Below are 27,772 nucleotides of genomic sequence, written 5' to 3'. Positions count from 1 at the left end.
CAAGTAATCAGGTCAAAGACTTTTTAATACTCTCTAGCAATTGTATTAGATAATGGAAATCCTATGGACTTAGGTTGGCCTGGCAACCATTTGTAAATCCTTTAATAGGGTGGCATTCCAAGTGAATGTAATGAACTCCTTTAACCAGGCCTACTTTTAGTAGGGTAGTGAAATTCTTTCACTAGGTCACTTTTAATACAGTGTAAAAGTCTTTAACAGGACAGGCCTTTCACAGGGTAGACCATTGGAAGTGGTCAAACATTGTAACCTTGAACAGTTACACATTGTTGCAGTGATATTTTGTGGGTGTAATCCCCACCCCAGTTTTACCTTCTCATTTTGGAGGGTTTCTAGGTTACCAAATTTGTGTGTTGTCTATTTTCATGCATGTCTTTACTTTCAAGTTCAATAGATAGATTGAATGCATGTGAATGGTTTTAGTTAAAAGAATTAAAAAGGGTTAAAGTTAGTTACTTCTAATTCACCCACCCCCACCCCCCCTTCATAAGTAAGTCTTCCCACTTGTTAATTCCAACAATTGGTATTAGAGTTGAGTTCTCAAGAGAAGGAGCCTTACAACTTGGAGAAAAGATCTAGAAATGGAAGTCTACAAACTTGGGAAGATCATAGAGAATTAGGCAATTGACATACAACTTGCTTTACATGCTTTGGAAGAAGCTAGAGGAGAACTGAGGAAATACTTAAAAAGAAGAAAAGAGATTGCCATAGCTAAGAATGACACACAGTATAAGGAGATTGACACCTCAAATCTGTTTTCAAATGGAGATTCCAAAGAGTTTGATGCAGCAATAACAAACCTGATGGAGAAGAATAGAGCTCAAGCAGAAGAAATTAGAATATTGAAGCTTGAACAAGAATTACAAGCCATAATGCTTTGTGAAGTAACTGAATAGAAGAAAAGAGCCATTGAAGACAAGGTTATGCTATAAGATGACAAGAGAGATCTCACCAATAAACTAGAGGAAAAGACAATTGAGTTTGAAAGAATCTCTAACATGTAGCTAGATACTTTAAGCTAGATGATGAATACACATCATGAGCTAAATATGAAGGATATTGAGATCTCTACACTGAAGATGCAAAATAAACAACTACAAAATGACTTGAAAAGAGAAAAGGAAGTTGTAGAGAGCTTCAACAAACCTAATGAGGCCATCAAATACTTTGAGCGGCTACTGAAATCACCAAGGGCTAGTAATGATACTTTAGGACTTGGTTACACCAGCATTGAACAAGGAGAGTCCTCCAAGACTACAGAAGAAAGGAGTAACAAAGGTAAGAACACTAAACCTACTTGTTACTTATGTGGTAAAAAAGGGACATACTTCTAATGTATGTAGGAGCAAGAATACCTATCAGCGTGACAAACCTAAGAATATAAGTTATTGTCATAAGTGCAAAAAACAAGGACATCAAGCACATAACTGTAGAACTAGAACTATCAGGACACCAAGATTTGAAGGTCACTACTACAATTGCAATAAGTCTGGACATAGAGCCTCTAAGTGCAGATCAAAGCCTAAATGGACACCTAATGAACCTACAAAGGGAAACAACCATGGACATCACTATAATTGGGACTACAACACCAGGTATAGTTGTCATTACTATCAGGAATATGGACACATTCCTGAAAATTGCATATGGACACATTTAAGAGGGAACTATAGTAGATGGTTGAGTCAAACCACATGTTTTAGTTGCTTGAAGACTAGTCATATCAGCAGGAATTGCCCAACAAAGTCAAAGGCACCCAAGTCAGAAGTCAACGAAGGTAAAGAGAAGGTAGATGTTGAACACATCAAAGGACAAATGAATAAGACATGGAAGAAGAAAGATGAGCTTAGCACATCAAATGAAGGGATCACTTCACCTAATATCAAGTGATCACACTTCATCAAACTAAGAAAGAGAAGGCATAAGGGACTGATTTACAAAGTTTCATCATGCATTAGTTCCTAAAGAAGATAGTATTGAAAAGAAGAGATCAGCATGATTAGAGATGCAAAGTTAAAATCCAAGTTTTTTACCAATGTTGTTGAGATGTCCTTAGATGCCAAATGAATGTTTGTATATGCTGAGCTGCTAGTAGGAGCTAAGTGATTGGTCACAGCTAAGTTGGTAATGGGAGCCAAGTGAAGAAGAAATCTAGTTGGAGCTGAGTGATGGAAAGCCAATGGAAGCCGAGTTATGCTAAAATCCTTAAGGAGCCGAGTGTACAGTTGTATATGCACTAAGCATTTAATGTTATGTTTTATAGAGTATAAGGTCAATTTTTTATCATTTCTCATCATTTGAATGTAGAACAAGAATGACAAGAGCACACAAGTGATTGAAGAACAACAATTGAACCTTTTGCATGGATTTTGACAAAGATCAAGCATTGTTTTCATCGATCTAAGGTATTCCTCAAGTGTCGAGTTGTGCAGTTATAAAGTTTGATATCTTTTGAAACCCTAGATTTGTAAAATAGCCTCAAGTTCTAAAAATCCTAAGGAAAAGGAAGATTTTGAGGTTCAGTTAGTTAGCAATGAGGTTAAACAACCAAATTTTAGGCCAATTCCAAAAGTTGCATATAAAAATGACCCTGTTGGCGCACTATCTATTATTCCGCCCAAAGTTGTAATGGTGCAAGATGTTAGGAAATTTTACAATTGCAAGGTAGGAGTAGTAGGAGACATGGAGATTCATCAAGCATATGATAAACTGTGTGAAAACAGAGTGCTAAAGGAAGAATTTCAAATAGTTGAAAGAAAGGGCTTAACCCGTGCCCTAGTTTTCCCCACAGTTTTCAAAACATAATGGATAAGAATTGTCCTAAGCAAGATACACAATGGTTGTTTATGGTTAGAAGGAGGAACTATCAAGATAAAAAAGAGAATCATGCATAGGGTTACAGGTTTTGCAACCCTAGATTGGTACAAGACCCTGCAAAGTGATTCCAAGGAAGCTATTGAAAAGAATATCGGGGAAAAATGGAACAAAAGGGGCATGACTATTGATACAATCATAGATCCCCTTCTGGACTTTGCAGTAAGAATCATATCTCACAAATTCTATCAATCAAGTAGATTGAATAGTGTTCCATGCATTGCTGTGGATGTGGCTTACAAAATTTTCAAGAAAGATCATACATATGGTCTAGCAAAATTGTTATTATAGCAAATCATGGAGAATCTGGGAGCAATAAGAAGATCAAAAGGTGCTCAGTGTAAGTTTGGATCAGTTTTGATCTGTATATTTTTCTATGATTTGGAAGATTTTCCCTCTTTTGGCAAAATAAATTGGAAATCAGATAAGTCAGCTATTACTCAAATCAAGGAGTACATTGAGCTAATGGGAGACAACTTTGAGTCTTTAATGACTAGTTACTTTGAAGATTTCAAGAAATCCATGAAGCAAAGACTAAGGATACTAGTTTCCCTAGTGGAAAAAAACATCAATGATATTTGTTTCTTAGTTGATATTGATTATACTTATATCCAAGCAGTAGTTCCAAGGGTTCGATGGCTAAGACCATTATGATATGAGATTAACATTGATGAAGCATCAACAACAATCACGAGATTGCTTGTAGAGGAAATTGATAAGAGTGCCCAACCTTTTGGAACATATGATGTGGTGTGATCCAAAGTGGATATGGAATTGAAGACTGCCTCCACTTTAAAGAAGAAATAAAAGCTTGTAAAGAAGCTGAAAGTAAAGTTTGGAGAAGGCACTACAGAAGAAGCAGAAGAAGAGGGTGTTGATGCCGAGGAAGATGATGATGATGATGAAGAGGAACATCAACCTCTTGCATTAACGCAAGGCTTAGACGAGGATGAAGAAAAGGAAGAAGGTGTTGAGGAAGAAGAAGTCGAGGAAGCAACAGCTCAAGCCGAGCCCAAAAAAAGAAAGGCCAAAGCTCAGTCTAAAGCCCAACCTAAAGCAAAGAAGGTCACAAAGAGAACCCAAGCCAAGCCAACTATACCAGTAACAAGAACCACTACAAGAGCCTCAACTCAAAAGGCCAAGGAACAAGGCAAAGAAAAGAAGAAGACTACTAAGCAGACTAGTCCTATGCAAAAGAAACCAAGGAGAAAATATGTTGCACAACCAGAGTCAGATGATGAGGAAAGGATAGAATCTAAAGATATTAACCAATTTAGAGTGGTAAGCCTATGATGAACCTCCTTATAGCAATATCGTGAGAATGCTCGAAATAACAGAATACAAAGTGATAGCAGAACTCAGAATGAATCTACTGATCGCAGGCCACTTCGAGGGGGTAACCTCCTTTGAGCAAGCTCAATACAATAAATTCGTCCGTGCCCATCAAAGGCCTCAACCTATTCTTATATACTGAGTACGATCTAGAAAAGTAATACTACCTATGCATGTGGGATAATAAAATATACTCACGGGACGACTTACAAAGCATATGCGTCCAACAACACTACTCTAACAAAATAAACAGAAGGAACACACAGGTTCCTAACATCCCCTCTCCCTTAGAAAAAAGCTTTGTCCTCAAAGCTTAAGGTGTGGAAATTGTTGTTGAATCTGAAGAAGGGGTTCCCAGGTAGCATCCTCTGGTTGCATGCCATGCCACTGAATCAAGACCTCAGAGATGGAGCGAGAGCGAAGCTGGCGAGTGCGCTGGTCAATGATTGCCACCGGCTCCAGGATAATGGATCCTTCCGTATCCATTTCAGGGAGAGTAGTTTGTGCTCTGACAGTGGTACCCAGAACTTCTTTTTGCGAACAAGCAGAACTGGAGAAGAAAAGGAACTGGTACTAGGGCGAATAATACCTTGCTTCAGTAAGTCACAGACAAGTATCTCGATTTCGGTCTTCTGATGAAATGGGTAGCGGTAGGGCCTGATGTTGGGCGGAACACTGCCAGGAAGGAGCTGAATACGGTGGTCCTCTGGACGAGAAGGAGGTAATCCCACAGGTTCAGCAAATACACCAGAATACTTGTCCAAAATGTGTTGGAGATCGGCAGGAGTGCTAGAGACTGCTGATGGCTGCATCTGAATGGAATGGAGCTGAGCGATGACACCATGTGAATTCTTCTTAAGAAGTTTTTCCATACGGTGTGAACTGATGATGCTGAGAGACCCTGGTTGTAAGCCTTTCAAAGTGTGTTGGTGCCCCTCGGCTGAAAACTGCATCCAAAGTTCAGCAAAATCCCAGAGAATGGGGCCAAGAGTGCGTAACCATTGGGCACCCAAAACCACATCACAGCCACCTAAGGGTAAGGCAAACATGTCAGAGCACATGTTATAATCGCCAATAGAGAGACGCACATTGCGACATTTCCCTTTACAAGGTAAAGTGCCCCCATTGGCAATCATGATTTCAAAGCTAGAGCAGGGATGGATAAAGCAATCAGCCTGTTTGGCTATTCGTGGATCAATGAAGTTATGAGTGCTACCAGAATCAATGAGTATAGTAAGAGGGATCTTCTTGAAGAAACCCTGGACCCGCATGGTTTGTGGAGTAGTGACTCCTGCCAAAGCATGGACAGATATCTCTGGTGGAGCTTCTGGTGAAGGAGGTTCAGGCTGGTGAGGCTCAACCTCATCATCCACTGTTTCCTGAGCATCTACATATTCTTCCAGTTCCGGTGGAGAATCCACATCCAAGAGATAGAGCTTTTGCTGAACACATCTATGGCCCCGAGACCATTTCTCATCACAATTATAACAAAGCCCTTTGTCTCGCCTGACTCGCATCTCTGTTTCAGACAAGTGCTTGATCGGAGTAGTTCTGGGAGCTGGTATGACTGGAGGGTTGTGAGAACCTGTATTTCTGAATGGAACAAAATTAGATCTGGAGCGTTGTAGAGCACTAATCTTGTCTTCCGCTAACTTAGCCAACCCAAGGGCTTCCATCATTGTAGTAGGTCGAAACATTTTGACTTCTGAGCGAAGTGCATCCTTCAGACCACTGACAAAACAACTACGGAAGAATTCATCAGACAAGCCCTCTGTGTGATTAGCTAATTTTTCAAACTCTGTCTGGTATTCTCTTACAGTGCCTGTTTGACGCAGTTTAGTGAGTGCTCCTATGAAATCATCAAAGGAACTAGGGCCAAAGCGCTCCAAAATGAGGGTGCACAATTCTCTCCATGTTGGGCCTACATTAGCCTTGATGTACCAACGGAACCATTGAAAAGCTTCATGTTCCAAATGAAAAGATGCAAGGGGGACTTTGTGGTTATCCAAAGTATTATGCAAGCTGAAATACTGCTCTGCCCTATAGATCCATCCAGTCGGATCAGAACCATCGAAGCGTGGAAAATCAAGCTTTGGTCCACGGAAATTGCCAGAAGAGGACCCAGTATCTCCTGAATGGTTTCGACTCATGGCTGACTGCTGAAAGTTAAGACCCAAAATTTTGTCATCCAGATCTTGAAGTTTGGTTTTGAGGGATGCCATTTCTTCTTCCATGATTTTGGCTCCTGTACGCGTAACAACCATAAAGCAAGGTTTTTTTTTTTTTTTTTTTTTTTTTTTTTTTTTTTTTTTTTTTTTTTTTTTGGAATGGGTAGAAGATGAGAAACAAAAACTTTTTTAGTTACGGCAAACTTGGATTTGGGTAAAACTCAGATAGGAAATGGGTGTTCGACGGGTGGTGGGAGACTATCTGGGGACAAGGAAAACAGAAAAATGAGGGTTTCAAGGGTAGGGAGGCGAAATGAGGCGAACAGTCCAAGAGGGATAAGGGAGCAAAACGAGGAATTGAATCTTGTGGCTCAGTTTGGTGGAGATTGGATGAGAGGTGAAAAAGATAGGGCAAACCCTAAAATTAGATAAATGAGGGATTTAGGGCTTTGATATGTAAAATTTGGGGTTGGGTCGCCAAGGAAGGAAGTATGCGAAATGATATTGCAGACGTTCTGCGGAAGTATGAGCAGAAACAGAAAGCAAACAAGGAAGCTACGACTAAAAAACAGAAAAAATTTTACTCTTTTTTTTTTTTTTGAACAGTCGACTTAGAAAAATTCACTCACAGACAGAACAACTGAAAAGAGTTATTGCAATAACAAGAGATATTAGAAGTGAGAGGAACCTGAAGGCCACGACAGAAAAAAAAATTGATGTGATGATGTAATTTCCACCCAGCGAGCCCAAGAGAGTGCTCTGATACCAGATGTGATGAACCTCCTTATAGCAATATCGTGAGAATGCTCGAAATAACAGAATACAAAGTGATAGCAGAACTCAGAATGAATCTACTGATCGCAGGCCACTTCGAGGGGGTAACCTCCTTTGAGCAAGCTCAATACAATAAATTCGTCCGTGCCCATCAAGGGCCTCAACCTATTCTTATATACTGAGTACGATCTAGAAAAGTAATACTACCTATGCATGTGGGATAATAAAATATACTCACGGGACGACTTACAAAGCATATGCGTCCAACAACACTACTCTAACAAAATAAACAGAAGGAACACACAGGTTCCTAACAAAGCCATCCTCCTAAGTCAAATGTTGATAAATTTTGTGATAATGTTAGAAAGAATGTAGATTTTTCTGAGTTGAAAAATATTGATTTTAATAAATTAAGTAGAGAAGATCAGAATAAAGTTGAAGAATTAGTATATGCCATGATGGAAAAATTCAAGAACACTCCTTTTAAATTAGACAATACAATGCCCAAGGAGTTATATAAAATTGTTGAAAACAAGTGGCATTATTGCTTAAAAATGGAAAAAGAGATAAGAGAATCCACATTGGCACAAGTAATGCCATAATTAAATAAAGGTTAAATAACTAAGGCAAACAAGAAACATGGGAGCAAGTTTGCACCAAAATATAGAGCCTTTAGCATCTTGCAGAATAAAATTGAAGATGTTGTCTAGAAATCAACAAGAATGTGGAAATTGATATATGGCTTGACTACTGTCAAGGATGGAGAAGAAGATCCCTTTGAGGGACAAAACATTGAAAATGATGATGATGCAAATAAGGCTGAGACCAGTAAGAAAGTGGAGGAAGAGAATGAGAGAGAGGAAGAAAGAGAGAAAGAAAAGAATGAAGGAGACAAAGAACCAGAAAAGGAAACAGTGGAGGAGGAAACAAAAAAAGAAAATGAAATGGCAACAACTGAAGAGGAGCAACAAATTGAACAAAATATACAAGATACACAATTGCCACCTCCTAGTCCTCCACATACAACACCTACAGGTACAATCACTGTAAAGGATGTTCCTGACACTTCAGCTTAGAATATCAACCCTTTAACTGTAGAGGATCTCAAGAAGATCCTTCACCAATCAACACTACAAGCACAACTATGCACAAATCCAATATTGTTGAGTGTCCATGAGCTGCAGAAAACTGTAGCAACAATAACAAGGGAGAAGGAAAATACATAAGAACAATCCTCACAACCTCCCATAGTTACAATAGAGCAACCTAAAGAGAAAAAGATACAAGACAAAATTGCTAAGGTTGATTCTACAACAAAGGTGACAATTACTGCCGAGGAGCAACCAAAGGAACGAACAGGACAAGATGTTCCTACAACACAAACCCAAGGTGCACCTCCTCAAATTTTCATAATTGATTAAGGCAGTAGAGGAGAGGAGAAAGAAGCAGAGAAAACCCCTAAGGAGCAAGAGGCAATACAAACATTGATAAACTTGCCTACCTTAGGGACTCCTGAGAAGCAACCGAGCATTGATGTAATGCCATTACAAATCTCTACACCAGGCTCAAGCTCTACTAAGGTTACAAGGGTACTTCACTATGGAGACCCTACATTAGATGAAAAAATAGTCATACCAAGCTATAACTCAAGGACAATGAACCTGCAACAGATATATGAAGTGCAAGAAGCACTAGAAAAGAGGAAAAGACAAGAGATACTAAAAAATGAGTACAAGCAGAAGCAAGCACTGGTAGAAATAAATTTTTTTTTTCTTGATGCATTCAACTTGCAGACACCTGACGAAACCAAGCCTATATTGGAATAATTGACAGATATTGTAGAACAGGTGACTAATGAAGACTAGGAAACCAATGTGAAACTCATGGAATGGTCCGAGAAGAAATTTCAAGGAAAAGTAAATGAAAAGATATCAAGTGAAATAGCACTATCACAGGTTGAACTAGCGAAAAAGATTGAAAAAGTGAAAAAGGTACTTGAGAATGTATTCTCATTGTACAAAAAGTTGTGTGATTGCTCATATTTCACACGGGAGACAAGCCAAATAATAATGAGCTTGGAGAAAAATCTAAAGATTTCTAGCACACAATTACCAAAATATCTAGCTCGGAGTGAGAAGCATTTTTCTCAAACGCTTCACACACAGAAAGCATTAGCTATGTTGACAACTGAAGAGGCCAATATCAAGGCCAAACTGATGCAGATACAGTCTTCCATAACCCCACACCTGGAAGTACTCCATAAAGAACAAGCCTATGTAGAGAATATTCTCAGGAAAGATCCTAATCTTTCTACTTTGGAAGAACTTGTTCATCTTGCAATAGAGACAACAATCCAACATAAATCATTGAAAATTGCTTTAGACAATTGGAATGCATCTCTCAAGATAATTATGGAGGTCAATAAAGCATTTTTGGCAAAATATGGTCTTAACCCTTAGAACCCTTTGACATAAGTATCAAAAAGGGGGAGACATAGTTAAGGGGGAGAAATAATGGAGAGGGAGATATAATGTTTTGGGGGAATTGTAAATACGAATGGAAGATACAGTACAGGAAGTAAAGTACAGGGTACACAGATACATCAGCTTAGGGGGAGCACAAGAATTTTTGTTATAGTTACAGGAATAGAAATGAGACATCAACTTAGGGGGAGTTACAAAACTTTTGAGGTATATATATATAGTTTCACAGAATTTTGAGAAGTTTTGAAGTATTGTATATATGCCGAATTGTATACATATTTTACTCGAGGAGATTAGACTTTGATATACTAGCTAAGTGTTTTTGACACTCATGTCAAAGGGAGAGATTGTTGAATTTAAGACTAGGTTTTGACTATTTCGTGTCAACACACTTAAGATGTTTACTAAGTTCATGCCAAGCTAGTAACACATGCTGAGTAAAATATGTATAGATGCCGAGTAAATAGTTGATGCCGAGCTACAATGTGTGCCGAGCCAGACAAAACTACAACAAGTGTTGAGTAATCTTCAGGTGCATAGTAAAGTTCAAGTGCCAAGCAAAGTATAGGTGCCGAGTCAATATAGAAATCGAGTGGAACAGAATTGCTATAGGAGTTGAATGAGCTAGTTTTTCTATATGAGCCGAGCATCAAAGGTAACAAGTGTTGAGTAACACAGATTGGACATAGTTGTTTGTAATTGCACAAACACCTATGTAAATCATTTTCTGAGCTGGCATAGAAGAATCTCAAAGGATATTAAATATAAGAACGAATCTTTTGCATTACTTATGCAATCTGCATGCAGCCAATAAGAAAAATGGAGAAGGCATGCAACCAATAAGAAAAGTGCATGAATTGAGTGGAAAATAAATATTTAATATGGACCGTAGATTCATACCTAACCCTAAGTCTTCGAAAATATTTAAAAGGAGAATGAAACCCCATTGAATATGTGGATGAATGAAGTGTATGGGTGAACTATAGCGAAATTCATAAGGGTTAGAGACTTAGTGAAGAACAGAGCAGCATTGCAATATTCAGTTAATCAAGAACGAAGTATCAGAATTTTAAAGGGTGACATATCATATCAAGCAAGGATCAAATCAGTTAGAGCAGAACAAGGATCTGGAATTAGCAAGTGGAGATTGCAAGTAATCAGGTCAAAGACTTTCTAATGCTCTCTAGCAATTGTATTAGATAATGAAAATCCTTTGGACTTAGGTTGGTCTAGTAGCCATTTGTAAATCCTTTAACATGGTGACATTCCAAGTGAATGTTTTGAAGTCCTTTAACCAGGCCTACTTTTAGTAGGGTAGTGAAATCCTTTAACTAGGTCACTTTTAACAGAGTGTAAAAGTCTTTAACAAGACATGCCTTTCACAGGGCAGACCATTGGAAGTGGTCAAACATTGTAACCTTGAACAGTTACACATTGATGCAGTGATATTTTGTGGGTGTCATCTCCACCCTAGTTTTACCTTCTCATTTTGGAGGGTTTTTGGGTTACCAAATTTGTGTGTTGTCTATTTTCATGCATGTCTTTACTTTCAAGTTCAGAAGATAGATTGAATGCATGTGAATGGTTATAGTTAAAATAATTTAAGAGGGTTAAAGTTAGTTACTTTTGATTCACCCCCCCCAACCCCACCCTCGCCCTCTTAGAAGTAAGTCTTCCCACTTGTTAATTCCAACAGTTCATCGTTGATGACCGTTCCAAAATCTTGCTGGCCAAGAAAGAAAAAGAAAATGCCAAAGTATATGCCTTGTGTTTTTTATTTACTACTTTATGATGGACCTCTACTGCTAGTTTTATCCAACTTTCACAGCTATGATTTGGCCATTGGGCCTTAAAGATTGCTCATATTTTTGGTTTAAAATTTTTAGTAGACTTACTAATAGATGCTTAAGTAGTATAACTTATGTGTTTTGGAAGAACTTTATGCAGTACAATAAATACTTTGCTACTTATAGTCTAGATATTATGCCATTTGCTAATAATTTTATGCTTGTTACTGGTAGATATGATAATCTGTATGCTAGCATCTGGTTTTGTTTTGCTAGGTTGGAAATTCTATTTTTGATATTAAGGAAAAAGTGGTTAAAGTGCTGGTAGTCTTTTGCTGTTAATGTGTTGTTGAATAATTTATTCATTATGATGTACTAAGAGCCAACCCCCTTATTTCTGCTTTTATTATAAAAACAATACCATTACATAACATCACACTTATAATAATAATTTTAATTATTATTAAACTTTTCATATTATTTATTTAAAATTTAAACAATAATTAGCATTATTAAATAATGATAATAATAATAATATATACATACACATATATATATATATATATATATGCACGCCAACTACAAAGTTGAAAGGAAAAAACCGATTTTATCAGTTGCCAACAACATTAAGATTAGCACACCAAGATATAGGTTCTTATCTCATTTATTTAGGTAAAATTAGATAGTTGAAATTGGAAAATAATAATACAGTCAACAATTGTAAGTGTAATTGCTTCCCAATCTTCCATCTTCTACCCTTTTGAACTGGTCATACGTGCCGGGAAACGCATCACCAAAGTTTGAATGCTTCAGCACAGTAGTTCTTCATTGTGGACACCGCTGCTACGGATTCACAAGACTCATCCAATATTTTTTTAAAACAATCGAGCTCAAAGGCGTCGGATCAAGCGAGGAGTATGATTTATGAGATTCATGCATGATTTACAATGAAAGGATTACCATGTAAATCCTCAATACATCAGTAATGGCATTCACGCGCACCGCCAGAAAGGCCTGGTCAAATGCAAGCTCATACTGCTCCTGGTCTCGATTCCATGTATCCTCAAACCACTCGCGGCCTCATTTGCCGTTGCCTTCCTTCTCATTTGATCTTCGACCTGTCTGGTCTCGTTTCCCCTCTCCTCTGAACCCTATTTCTTCTTTTACCCTGAGCTCAACCTCCGTCCAGGATAGATTGAGTTTACCATTTTACAAGTGGGTTGCATATTCTGGGCCATTGTTTTTGTGCTCGCCGACATGGCAGTTGTCCCAGTCGGCAACACCTCTTTACCCCCCTGGAAAATTCGTGTTCAGAGATACGGAGTGGGAAGGGGAGAAGAAGCAGAAGAAGGAGTCGCGTATAAATGCGTTTGTTAAAAGACATTTGCCAGAGCATGCCAGGGTTAAGTTGCAAATTTCGGATGCTCAGTTAGTTGATGGGGCGAGCTTGTTGAATGTTAGGCTCCCTAGATGGGATTATTCGCCCCCGAATGCTGTTGCTTCTGTGAATTGGCCTAATGTTATCTCCGTCGTCCGAATGTTGTCTGGTCCATTGCTTGGATGGTAAGCATATTTTTTCTGTAATTGATAAAGCAGCTCTCAATTTAATAGGTCATATATAATAACTATCAATTTTTGAATTTGAGTATTTTTCTCTTAATAGATGAATACTGCAGGAAAATATCTTATACACTCTGTCTGCTTGATTAGATCAATCTGGTCATGCAGGACAACGTCCATATATTTCTAAGAATGCTCTTCGATTAGATATTAAATCGCTCATTTTGCATTGAGAGGGACGAACTAGTTAGAGAGGGTGCTCAAACAGGAGATAATGCTAGTGAGCGTAGGAAGTTGGGATGAGGGGGTAGAACTGAACGAATGAAGGATTTTTAATGGTGCCCACGAGACCCAGTTGTCTAGGAACAAGAGACACCAAATTAACCTGTTTTCAAACTCTTTTTCATATTGGCTTCTTCTGTTATAAATCTTTGAGTAAGAAATTTGAGGTTTTGTGAAGCCTTGCAACCTCAAAAAGCTAATTCTAACTGTCCACGTTTGAATCTTTACATAATTGACTAGGAATATCTTCATACACTGCCTCCTTGATGAAATGCCATTCAGTTTTCACCACTTCCTTGTTACTAAAAGCTCATTAGAATGGAGCTTTGAATTCTAAGGAGACCTCAACATGCCAATTTTGGAGTTTTGAAACAATAAAGCGGTTTAGGTGATCCCCTTGTATAGCTATCTTCTATACATTTCTACCAAGTTAATAAATTAAAGCTTCTAAGTTTGTTTGTGTTTCCTATTTCTTCTTATATTGGCTTATTTTTAACTGGTTGTGTGGTTTGTTAGTGTGAATAAAGCTTATACCTTAATGTGGACACATTCAAATATCAAGTCAATTCAGGCTTTAGATGTCTTAGTTATCAACCAACCTTATCTCATTTACTTCTTGTGTCCTAGATTATTTAATATTTGTTTAAGCTAGTTGTTTCATAATATAAGATTAAGATACGCGTCAACATCTTGTTTAACCTTATCACTCACCTTGCCTATATAAGAAAGACTCTAGTGTGCTCTGTAATGTATCTGATCTATCTTAATATTAGGCAAGCTCATTTCTTGCTTTCTCTTTTGTGGAAGGTTTTTACTGTTTTGCAAGGCATCTTGATGTGGTAAGCTAATCTTTTAGCTCCTATATGGTATCAAAGCCATGTTCTTGCCGAATGAGAAATCTTGGTATTTTTTGTAGAGTTGAGTGCACTTTTCTTGTGTCATATGATGATACAGAGAATTGAAAAGCTTGAAAAAAAAAAACGTTTGGGGATTTTTCTTTGTGGGTGTAATGTTTTGATTGACAGGCGTACGACACACCTGTGTTGCCTTACCCTAGCAGCCAATTCTTGGTAATTGGTTCCATCGGTGGAAGTCTATCCCGTACGACAAATTACCTTTTGTTGGGATGCCAATACTATACGTGTCATGTCCCCTCATTAGTCTGACTAGCAGAGTTATGTGAGTTAGCCTATCATGGGGGTCTCATAGGCTAGCAGTTGTGGATAGAGACTCATACAGGATATCCAGTGACCGGGCTTGACTTTACAGGCAGTTGGGAGCCAGTTGGGTGTAGTTCCTTGATTTTAGGGGGTATCCCTACATTTTAGGAGGATATGGTAGTTTCTAGATGCGAGGTTCCATGGGACCATTCCATGGTTTCAATTTGAGGATGATAGGGTGTGTTCCCTAGTTTCTAGGAGCATCCCTAGATTATAGGGAAGTGACTGCCAATTGGCCCATCTCGTCCGGTATCAGTCACAGATAGGTGACATGGTCAGTTTCACATTTATTTGGTTGATTTGGGCTTTCAAAGGCAAAATGCCCTTGTGTTATAGCTCATTGGAAAGGTCTTGAATTGTTATAAACTATTTTCGCTATCCGGAGACTTTTTGGCACTTTGAGTTATGGCATTTTAATAAAGTAATTTTTTCCTATAGCCGAGGCGCCTTTATTTGAGAAAATGTTATTTTATTATAAGATGCAGAGTGTAATTCTCATTTAAGGTTCGATTTGCACTTGGGAGGAGTTATAAGGAAATGAAGACCTAATTGTTCATTATGTTTTGTTATTTTGAAACTTATGAATTGTGAAATTGCTTTGGAAGGGCAATTTTGTGGCTTGGGACGAAACCCTCAAGTTTGGACTGTTGGGATGCAAACCTCAACAGGTCTTGGTGATTGGAGTTGTATTTCATTGCATTCAGATTGACAGAGGAAGTGGTCGATTTACCTTGGCATTATCATTTGAGTAAAGTAGGGCACTTGCAGCCGGGCGGCCAGCTTTTGGCAACATGCATTTTAGTGCAGCAGCTCACGTGGGGGTTGGAGAAGCTCTATTCTTCATCACTAGACGCCATAGCTTTCCTTTGGCATTGGACGGTTCATTGCAGCAATTTCTTTAGGGTTGAATCATTCTCAAAGCATCTCCCTGTAGCTGGTGTTGATCCCTGTTTAAGACAATATTTTATATTGGCAGTGATCTCTTTGAAGTTAATATATTAGGTTGCTGGTTGGTTTGGGTATGTACTATTTTAGAATTCTGCAATGTTAAAATTTACAACATATGTTTACATTTCTTAAGTACTATTTATTTCCTATTTGTTATGCAATTATTTTATTTCCTTGAGTCCGTCAAAGACTCCCTGTGCTTGCTCTGATACCACTGGAAGATTCCCAATTTTGGTGACCGTAGAAATTACTGTTTGTTTCAAAATCTGAATCAATGACTAGCTTTTGTTACCGCTGAATGATCTTAGCTGAATTCTGATTTCTTTTTTCTTTTCCTTGTTTTTTGAGTTTTTTGGGGTTTTTTGGAAATAAAATAATTGCATAACAAATAGGAAATAAATAGTACTTAAGAAATGTAAACATATGCTGCAAATTTTATCATTATTGAATTCTGAAATAGTACATACCCAAACCAATTAGCAACCTGATATATTAACTTCAAAGAGATCACTGCCAATATACAATACTGTCTTAAATAGGGATCAACACTAGCTACAGGGAGATGCTTTGAGAATGATTCAACCCTAAAGAAATTGCTGCAATGAACCGTCCAATGCCAAAGGAAATTTGTGGCTTCCAATGATGAAGAAACAACCTTCTCCAACCCCCACGTGCGCTGCTGCAATGAAATGCCTGTTCCAAAAGTTGGCCACCCAATTGCAAGTGCCCTACTCCACTCAAATGATAATGCCAAGGTAAATCGACCGCTTCCTTTGTCAATCTAAATGCAATGAAATACAACTCTAATCACCAAGACCTGTTGAGGTTTGCGTCCCAACAATCCAGACTTGAGGGTTTTGTCCCAAGCTACAAAATCGCCCCTCCAGAGCAATTTCACAATTCATAAGTTTCAAAATGCCACAAGATAATGAACAATTAGGTCTTCATCTCCTTATAACTCCTTCCAAGTGCAAATCGAACCCTAAATGAGAATTACACTTTGCACTTTATAATAAAATAACATTTTCCCAAATAAAGGTGTCCAGGGTATAGGAAAAACATTACTCTATTAAAATGTCATAACTCAAAGCACCAAAATGTCTCCAGATAGTGAAAATAGTTTATAATAATTCAAGACCTTTTCCAATGAGTTATAACACAAGGGTATATCTGACCAAATGAGTTACGAAGCCATATTCCCCTTATTACTCCGAAATGGCTTTATAAATAGCCTTATTATAAATTATTTAAAGCTAACTTAGGAAATATTTAAATATATTTAAATATTCTCCATTTTGCCTTTGAAAGCCCAAACCAACCAAATAAACGTGAAACTAACCATGTCACCTATCTGTGATTAATACGGGACGAGATGGGTCAACTGGCAGTCCCTTCCCTATAATCTAGGAATGCTCCTAGAAACTATGGAACACACCCTGTCATCCTCAAACTGAAACCATGGAATGGTCCCTTGAAACCTCACATCTAGAAACTGTCACACCTTCCTAAAATGTAAGGATACCCCTTAAAATCAAGGAACTGAACCCAACTGGCTCCCAGTTGCTTGTAAAGTCAAGCCTAGTCACTGAATATCCTGTATGAGTCTCTATCCACAACTGCTAGCCTACGGGACTCCCATGATAGGCTAACTCACATAACTCTACTGGTCAAACTAAAGAGGGGACATGACAATACGGTTGAACAACTCCACCTATACGGTTGCATGTCAAGGTCCATATGGTGAGAATATAGTGACCATACGGTGGATTAGTGGTCCTGTGCAGTGAATGTGTGGAGCCGTATAATGCCACTGCTGCACACAATTGACTGTGTTTGTGCAGTCAAATGGCAAGACTGCGAATTCGATACATAACTGTACGACTATGAATACAAATTGATTTGATGACAAGTAATTGGAATACAAGATATTGCACAAAGATGAAGATTTGTATGGGCAAGAGGAAATTCACATTTAATAATGATAGCACTTCAAATTACATCGAATAGATTTGTAAGACAACAATTTCGAACCAAGAGCAGAGTATGGTAAGGAGTTACTCCCATTGAAAGTGCGGATGCCAAGTAGGGAGGATCTTGCACCTCCAAAATGACAGACAAGCTGAACTTCAAAATGGAGTTTGCACACACAAATAAAATTTCCAAATTCACATACCTATAACAATGACTAACTCAACCTTATATATGGCTCCGAGAAACTTCCAGAAGCATTACAAATGTGCCGACACAACAAAAACATTACCGACAATAATATAAAAAGGGCCCGAGAGATGATAATATTAATTTAAAAATATTTAATAATATTTATTATTCCCAAATGGGATACGACAAAGGAAACAATAGAATATGCAAACCAGGGCACAAGTTTGTTAACAAAAACTGTTACAACTAGTGCATAAATTTGGATGCCAATACTATACAGTTGAACAACTCCACCTATACGATTGCATGTCAAGGTCCGTATGGTGAGAATATAGTGACCATACGGTGGATTAGTGGTCCTGTGCAATGAATGTGTGGAGCCGTATGATGCCATTGCTGCACACAATTGCCTGTATCTGTATGGTCAAATGCCAAGATTGCCAATTCGGTACATAACTGTATGACAATGAATACAAAATAATTTGATGGCAAATAATTGGAATACAAGGTATTGCACAAAGATGAAGATTCATATAGGCAAGAGGAAATTCACATTTAATAATGATAGCACTTCAAATTACATCAAATAGATTCGTAAGACGACAATTTCGAACCAAGAGTAGAGTATGGTAAGGAGTTTACTCCCATTGAAACTGCAGATGCCAAGTAGGGAGGATCTTGCATCTCTAAAATGGCAGACAAGCTGAACTTCAAAATGGGGTTTGCACACACAAATAAAATATCCAAATTCATATACCTATAACAATGACTAACTCGACCTTATATATGGCTCCGAGAAACTTCTAGAAGGATTACAAATGTTCCGACACAGCAAAAACATTACCAACAATAATATAAAATGGGCCTGAGAGATAATAATATTAATTTTTGGGGCCAGGCACATACTTATTAATTTCAAATATTTAATAATATTTAATATTCCCAAATGGGATACTACAAAGGAAACAAGAGAATATGCAAACCAGGGCACAAGTTTGTTAACAAAAACTTTTACAACTAGGGCATAAATCTGGAAGCCAATACTATATAGTTGAACAACTCCACCTCTATGGTTGTATGTCAAGGCCCATACGGTGAGAATATAGTGACCATACGATGGATTAGTGGTCCTGTGTAGTGAATGTGTGGAGCTGTATGATGCCACTGCTGCGCACACTTGTTTGTGTCTGTGCGGTCAAATGCTAAGACTGCTAATTTGGTACATAACTGTACGACAATGAATACAAAATGATTGGATGACAAATAATTGGAATACAAGGTATTGCACAAAGATGAAGATTCATACAGGCAAGAGGAAATTCTCATTTAATAATGATAGCGCTTCAAATTACATCAAATAGATTTGTAAGACGACAATTTCGAACCAAGAGCAGAGTATGGTAAGGAGTTACTCCCATTGAAACTGTGGATGCCAAGTAGGGAGGATCTTGCACCTTCAAAAGGGCAGACAAGCTGAACTTCAAAATGGAGTTTGCACACACAAATAAAATATCCATATTCACATACCTATAACAATGATTAACTTGACCTTATATATGGCTTCGGGAAACTTCCAAAAGGATTACAATTGTGCCGATACAGCAAAAACATTACTGACAATAATATAAAAAGGGCCCGAGAGATAATAATATTAATTTTTGGGGCCATGCACATACTTATTAATTTAAAATATTTAATAATATTTAATATTCCCAAATGGGATACTACAAAGGAAACAATAAAATATGCAAACCAGGGCACAAGTCTGTTAACAAAAACTTTTAGAGCTAGGGCATAAATCTGGAAATGAACTTTGCATCAAATGATTCTCATTACATCTCAGATTTTAGATCAAATATAGAACCATAAACAAAAATTTCTGATTGCTATTATGATCAGAAATAATTACAAAATAACCCAGAATTTTCAGAAAGGCATGTTGAGGATAATAGCTTCGGTCAGATATAGAATGATGATTGATATTATGTTGCATATATATATATACATGTATGTATGTGTGTGTATCAGTATACTTTGTATATACTGATATATATACATACATACATATTTAAATTGTTTATATCATCGTTTATGGAAATCAATTATCATTCATGTAACTGATTGAAACACCATATGTCCCATGTATATTATCGATCTGCATTCAGAGATTATTACTTGCAGATTATTGCTATTTCATGTTTCATATAGGATCCCGATCGAGCATTATCATGAGTGATCATTTTCAGATTGGATATTATATTTATTTGTGCAAGATCAAATCAAATTGAACTTAATAAGCATTTGTGTTTGTTAAGTAATAAATCCCGATTAGAGATCGGGTGTCTAATTTGATATGAAAAGGCACATTCATGATCCGATCCACATAAGGAAATATCGAAATCAATAAATATTCTACCTTTTGGGGATTGAATACCAATAGTTCAGATTCAGACCTGTGAATTTATATTCAGTATTTTTCAATATTGATCTAGCATCATCTTCAACAAGGCATATGCCTGATTAATTTTTATGAGATGTAGACATGAAAATAGACAGATTTAGGCACAGAGATACCTCATATGTATTTCTGCACTTGATCAAACCTAGCTGTCCAAATGGCAACCACTAGACTCTCAAAATGACTGCCAAACAGTCTATTCTAGTTGTTCCTTGCAGCCGTCTCTCAAAAACTCAGAAATGTATGATCTACAACAGTGAATGTCCCCAGATCTGAGTCTCCACCACTGATATTGTCTTCTATTTGGCCTCCGAACCTGATCAATACTTGCAGCCCAGAACTAACAATGTGCTAGGGTTTTACAAACCAGAGTTTTTCCATTGAAACACACTCTTCTGAACAAGGGAGAGCCCTTGTATCTCACCAAAATTATGGATACTTATGGGTTTCAATCCTCAGGCCAAGTTGCAGCAGCAATAAGAAGAAATCTTCATCACACAGTGAACTCTACACAAGCCCCTTAGGGTGTTTTACAACACCTTCTAAAAAGATGAATCAATCTCGACCCTTGAGAGTCTACCTCTTAATCCAATTCTTTAAATAAAAAAAAAACCTAAAGTGTGCACCAAAGAAACTTTTTGAAGCTGGGTCCCACCTTGACTTTTCGTCATGTGTTTTATTAAGTCACGTAAGTTGCCTATCAAGACGGGCCTAACTTAACATAGCTTAAGTTCACTTAGAAATAACTTAAGTTCACTTAAAGAGATGCACTCAACTGAAAATTAGAATTAAGAACAAGTGAAGGACTTCATTTCTTACCCAATGATGCTCTACCACCTCTTCCTCTTGGGTAATCCAAGGAAGAACAGCCAACTGCTGTCAATTGTCTTGCTTTGAGCTGGGGAAATCACAATTCTCACCACCCAAAGAATGCTTGTCCTCAAGCATTTAAAGACTAGGATGTTCGAGTATCTCCTATCCTTCCAATGTTGCATCCTTCAAAGGCAAGCTTTTCCATTTGATAAGATATTCAGAAATTACCTTTTTCCTCAGCCTTTTCTCCCATACTTTTAGAATTGTTTCTGGTATAAGTTTTAATTTGTCCTCTTCATCCATGGGGGGTAACTCAGTTGAAGGTGTCGCTGTCCAAGTGCCTTTTTGAGGCATGACACATGGAAGACATTTTGAATCTTGCTGGTAGATGGCAGCTTCAACTCATATGCTACCTCACCAATCCTCTTAACCTCACCAATCCTCTTTGCTACCTTGAAAGGTCCGTAAAATCTGGGTTTAAGTTTTTCAGCCCCACTTACCTTCAATGAGGATTGTCTATAAGGTTGAAGACAAATACCAAGTCTTCCACCTCGAAAGACCTCTCAACTCGATGACAATGCATATATTTCTTCTACTGTTCATGTGCAATTTGTATATTCTGTTTGAGCACTTTGAGGAAATCGTGATTATTTTTAGCCCACTGAAGAGCTTTTGGAGCTCTAAAATCAGAAAGACCAAATCCACAAATGCAGAAGCTTCATAACTACAAAGCTTTGACAGGTGTCATGCCAATTCTCATATGATATGTAGTATTGTAACATAATTCTGCCAAATGCAACCATTTTGCTCATTCTTTTTGCTGCTCAGAAATATAATTGCTCAAGTAACTTCAAGCCTCTTGTTTACAGTTTTAGTTTGACCATCCGTTTAAGGATGGTAACTAGTGCTATGGTCAAGTTCCATTCTAGCTAGCTTCATCAATTCTTGCCAAAAAGTACTGGTAAATATTCAGTCTCTATCACTTACAATCTTCTTTGGCACTCCATGCAATCTGAAAACTTGATCAAAAAGCAAACCAACTGTAGTACATAATAAATTAATGCTGTAGTTAGAGCTAGTTAAGTTTTGCGGGGAAAGGGTAGTTAGGAAGTGAGGGGATGCGTTCGTTGGTTTTCCCAACCAACCAACCATTATATAAGAATTTTGGAATATGGATGATGTACTCATGTTTTGGGTAATCAATAAAGTAATAACATTTCCTCGCCGTTTTGGTATTCTAGTAGTAGTAATGAATGTCATGTTGGTACAATTGAATCCATGCTATATTGTTTTGTATATTGTGCATTGACAACCATTCTATATTTTGGCGCCATACCAAAGGGGAGGACGCCCCTCCACAAGTCCGTATTACTAGTAGAGAGGAAGGCGTTTGTACAATGCCTAGTATGTAGAAAAGTACAGATGTCCGTACCATGGAGGGCAGCCATACAAAGGTAGAGGACCATAATACAGAGGGGGGTAGTAGACAGCAACAGATTCCTCAATGGGGGGCAACAAGAGTTTCGCTGCCAGGAGTAGCAAACTTGGTTCCTACAGATCAACAGGCTTGTAATAAGGTGATAGATCTCAGGTGTCAGAAAGAGTGTGGGCACAAGGTAACACTTCAAACACTGCAAGGTATAGAAGTAGCACACTTTATTGCCTTGGTGGTACAACCTACATTGGTGGTACAATTTGTAGGAAAAATGGATGCACAAAATGAGAAACACGAGGAAGAACCCATAATTGAAGATGAAGATACACTAGTGGAGGATGCACTGGTTGAAGGCACAATATTAGAGGAGGCAATTAAACTGCTTGAAGAAGTAGGGATGGTACCTACACTCTCACCGACCTCTTTGGAGGTAGAAGGGGAAGACATAACATAAATACAAAATGAGAAAGTGGGACCTTCTAAGACAATCTCATTGGAGGACAAAGCAGAGAGACTTCTCAAAGAGTTACAAGATATGGAACATACCACCAAGGAAATTATAAAGTAGGCTAAAGGTTAGAATTTGGGGGCCATAGTTAGAGCAGTTGAATCCTTGGCAACATTCATGAAGAAGGATTGCCATACAAATTGGAGGTTACTTCAGCAGAGTGGGTACAAGCAGGAGGAAATAGTTGAAAATTGGACAACCCGATACACCATACCTCTAGCCAAGGAACAACCACCTTGTTGGTGTTTTAAAACTAGCAAGTTGCAAAAACCCAATACCAAGATACAAAAGATACAACAAGGTCTAAGGATTAGCTAATTCCCATATTCAACCAAATCTATCTCAAATCTGGACCAACTTCGACAGAGCACAAAGACTCTCTACACTTTAGGCTCTGCAGGGCCCAGGCGGGTGCACCTCAGGGATTGAAATGATTTGTTCTTTGATATTTTGTTCAAAACTCATTCACTCATATTCTTTCTTTTTTACAGATCTATCCCCTATAGTAGAAAATGGTCAACAATCTTCTTGGACTTGCAATTAACTCCTTGGTTACAGTAACCAACTATAACTTAGAGGAAAACTATTACAAATAAGTAATGACCAATAATTTATCTCTTTATTGTAGAAAGTAAATATTGATTTTGATTTAAAAGTGTTTTGTGTAACCAAATAATTGCATCAGTTTGCATCACAACTTATGACTAGTGCCTTATCCATTGCTATACAAAGTCACATCAGGTAATAATTGACCTATTTAATTGACTTGCAACTAAAATCATCAACTATTAACCCTTCACTCCATTCTTATGATATCCCTCTCATATGCCTAGAAACCCTATCAATTTATGGAAGCATTTACTTAATTCCTTGAATTAAAAGCAACAATAAATTGACATACAACCTATCCCAGCTGCATTAAATTGTATGAACTTTGCTCATTCAATCCCAAAATAACAAGCATATAAAAATGAAGATAGGACTTAGAGACACAGATACTCAAAACTCCCTCTTTGTATTAATATTCTTTGAAAATAATACATTACTGGTGTAATACTCAGAATATAAGTCAAAATATGACAAATATTGTCATTCACTTTTCATTATGTATTCAGTATGCAAATTTGAAACAACATACAATTGACACAAAAAACTGGACCAACTATAAATAGCATAAGCACTAAAATTCTACAAAACTCGGACCCTCACTCCACATCTTGGAAATCCCTTTATAGAAGGATTGCAACAAGCTTCAGATGGGAGGACAGATGTCAAAATTCCATTGGAAAGAAAATGCAAAGATATTTCACATGTTACTTTTACAAACATTCTCTGTACTTTAGTCAACACTGGGATGTAGTTGCAAAATTGGCAGGTGGCACTTTCTGTAGGCTTCTTCAGCGTGTTTCTGTCCCTTTCCTTGCCTTTTCTTTACTTTGTCTCTTCTGCCACTTCGTGGTAGTATTTCAATTGCTTCTTGTTGGGAGAGCCTTGATTTCTCCAACTGTCTCCGAGACATATATCTCCCTTTTTGTGGGCCATTCAGTGCCTTTAACTTCATCTAAGTCTTTTGTTGCCTTATTCCACCTAGCATCTGTGATGGCTTTTGCTTCTATTGAAAATTTATTCAAGTCTATTTCTGTAATAACCCTTGCCTAATCTGATCAGAAAATTTAAACTTGTGCTGATGGAATTTTGTCAAACAGTTGGTGTGTGATCTTTGTATTAAACTATGAAGCCATTGAAAAGTCCGACTCTAGTAATGCATGCCAAAAAATCTAAGAAAGATTGAATAATGCAGAACTCAATTACAATAGCAATGCTTGGAACAATGACATCAGATTAATATTGTGTACGAAATACTATCTAAAAGTATGGCAAGGATAATGGAGTGAGTTCAATAACATTACTTGCAGTAGTTGATTACAGTCTTACAAATACAAACAAGGGATAATGAACCTGGAATTAGCTGTTAAAGGTGAACTATCCACGTGACCTGGTACATGTAATCTGCCGTAGGCTGGACTTCCAATGGTAATCGACAACCATGACCCTCTTTCCTTGACATGGGATCTAAGATGACTACTGCTGTGTGTTGCCTAGGCTCCGTGATCCTTGCTACAATTGGTGGGACTCCAGTGCATTGTTAATCTTCAACCCACATACTACACCCCTTCTTACCAATGATCTCCAATAGTGATAGATGAAAGATGCCGAGTATTGGTTGAGCATATGACTGACGGCCCAGACTGTGATTGTACTTCCGATGACCTCCTTACTCGGCTGTAGGTCATCCTCCGACTGCCGTGGGGAAGTCACACATATTGTCCTCACCTACAAACTTCTATTCTGGCCGCTATCTTCCTTACTTAGCCGGCAAAGCTACTGTTCATAAGTATGGAGGAAAAATCGATGCATCTAACTAATGTTCCACTATATGTTCCAACTGAAAACTTACTTCCAATTCTTGAAACCGATGTCACTTTCTTCTTGCTGATTTCTACGTGAAACTGAATTTTAATCCAAATGAGGGGCTGGGGTGACGTTCAACTTCGTCAAACAACTCGAGGGGTTTTGTCCTTAGAGTTACCAGTCACATTTAAGCAACCACTTGTAGCAATATGTTAATATTTCTCATATTGAAGGTAACAATCCCAATGCAATTGCCTTCTTTTATAACCTCGAGTGTGGGGAGATGTGAACAACTTAGCAATGTGGGATTAAAGCCTATTTCGTCTTTTAGTCACTTAAGTTCTTTTGTCATAAAGTGACTTTAAATAATAAAGTACTTTATAAATCAATTTAATAAAACAATGTGACTTTAACCTTAGAATCTCCCACTTAAAATCTCCTCTCCTGAAACCTAAACACTTGTGACTGGCTGGCACCCTAAAACAAATGCTGTTAGCCTATCTGGATGGAAAGATAGACCAACTAGGCGCCTTTAAGGCTAGTGCGGAGAAGGGGACATTACAGTCCTTCCTTCCCGGGATTGCTTGCCCTCAAGCAATCTCAACGCCGGATGCTGTAGGATAACTTGCTTTTCCAAGTGGCATCCTCATACGACAAATCCTTTCAACGAATCAGATCATCCTTGATGGACCTGTTACGTAGCTTCCTTTCTTTGATCTCTATCACCTCTGCTGGAAGTAATACAAGTTTCCCTTCCTCATCGAGTGGTGGCAATCCAATAGAGGGTGCTACATGCTGACCAATCGCCTTTTTGAGGCATGAAACATGAAACACGTTATGAATTCTGCTGTCACTTGGTAACTCTAGCTCATAGGCGACCTCCCCAACCCTCCTAGTAATGTGATAGGGACCAAAAAAATTGGGTTAAGCTTTTGAGACCCACTCTTTTTCAAGGAAATCTGTCTGTATGGGTGGAGACGAAGATAAACCATGTCACCCAACTCAAAACCCCACTCAATCTGTCGACGATCAGCGTACATCTTCTGCTGATTCCGGACCTGTAGAATGTTCTTCCGAAGAGATCTGAGAATATCCTGCTGATCCTATATCCAATCCTCAGCTAGTGGTGCCCTGCTGTCCTACAAAGCCAGGTCTACGAATGACAGGGGCTTGCTGCCATAGAGAGCTTGAAATGGAGACATCCGAATGGACGTGTGGTAGGAGTTGTAATAGTACTCCCCTCGATACAACCATTTAACCTAGGCTCTCTGTTGCCCTGCTACATAGCTCCGGAGATAACCCTCCACCCACTTATTAACTATCTCATTCTGTCCATCCGTCTGGGGGTCGTAACTCATGTTGAGTGTTAATTCCGTACCGATCAATTTGAATAGTTCCTGCCAAAAAGTGCTAAGGAACTTGCTATCCCTATCGCTCACAATGGTGCGAAGAAGACCATTTAAACGAAAAACCTCCCAAAAGAATAATTGAGCTACTTGAGAGGCTGACCAATTTGCTGCTATGGCAAAGAAGTGAGCGAATTTCGTCAATCTATCCACCACCACAAAAATAGAATCCCTGCCCTGCACCCTAGGCAACCCTGTAATAAAATTCATGGAAATACTCTCCCATATTTGCGCCAGAATGGGGAGAGGCTGTAATAACCTGGCTGGAAACTCATGCTTTGACTTGTTCTGCTGATAAGTTTGACACTCCCTGATATGTTGGAGGACATCGTCCTTGAGGCCCTTCCATGAAAATCTTTCCCCGACCTATCTATAGGTTTTGAAGAACCCTAGGTGTTCTATTGATGGTGCATCATGTAGAGTTTCTATAATCTTACCTTTGAGTTTAGATTCTGGTACGAGGTAAATCCGATCCTTATAGAAAATCACATCATCTATTACCTTGTACCTGCTGTCCTAAAGCTGTCCATCGATAATCTGACATGCTTGAGTATTCTTAGTATACTCAACCAACAATTGAGACTTCTAATCTGCTGATACCTTAGAAATAGCACAACATTCTGCTACTGAAGGTCTTCTGGAAAGTGCATCGGCAACCACATTGTTCTTACCTTTGACATACTCAATATTAAAACCATAGGCCTGAATTTTGTTGACCCACTTTTGTTGTCTTTCATTTAGATCCTTCTGTTCTAAGAAGTAGCGCAAACTATTGTGATCTGTCCTAACTGTGAATTTGTCCCTCCACTAAGTTTTGTCTGAACTTGGCTAAAGTATGCATAATAGCCAACATTTCTTTATCATAAGTGAAGTATAGTCTCTCGCCATCCTTGAGCTTCCTGCTCTCATAAGCAATTGGATGCCTATCCAGCATGAGAGCCACACCAATATGATTCCTTGAAGCGTCACACTCAAGAACAAATGGTCGAGAGAAATCGGGCATTGCCAAGACTGGGCATGTACTCATCAGCTGCCTGAGCCTATTAAAGGTCTCCTTTGCCTCAACTATCCATTTGAATGCCCCTTTTCTTGTGAGGTTAGTGAGGGGAGCTGCTATTTGAGAGAAACCTATAA

At 38.2% G+C, this 27,772-nt stretch overlaps 1 protein-coding gene across 3 annotated transcripts in view; it reads left to right on the top strand.

Moving 5' to 3' along the window:
- The first annotated feature begins 12,048 nt into the window (after positions 1–12,048).
- The window catches only part of CLS (cardiolipin synthase), a 115,717-nt gene continuing 99,993 nt past the window's right edge, over positions 12,049–27,772 (top strand). For 2 of the 3 annotated variants that reach the window (XR_016364666.1, XM_089830584.1), the window contains exon 1: positions 12,074–12,999. Coding sequence is in view for 2 of the 3 variants with exons in the window: in XM_089830584.1 (XP_089686710.1) it covers positions 12,422–12,999 (578 nt within the window). In the remaining variant the exon portion in view is untranslated. Of the gene's footprint in view, positions 13,000–27,772 lie in introns of all 3 variants that reach the window. The other variant, XM_089830575.1, reaches the window with a different exon arrangement.

The sequence above is a fragment of the Cupressus sempervirens genome, chromosome 1, assembly GCF_028749045.1.
Source record: "Cupressus sempervirens isolate cs-2001-9-10 chromosome 1, ASM2874904v1, whole genome shotgun sequence".
NCBI classification, from domain to species: domain Eukaryota; kingdom Viridiplantae; phylum Streptophyta; class Pinopsida; order Cupressales; family Cupressaceae; genus Cupressus; species Cupressus sempervirens.
Note: the sequence above shows the minus strand (reverse complement) of the source record. Positions and strands in the feature narration are given on the sequence as shown.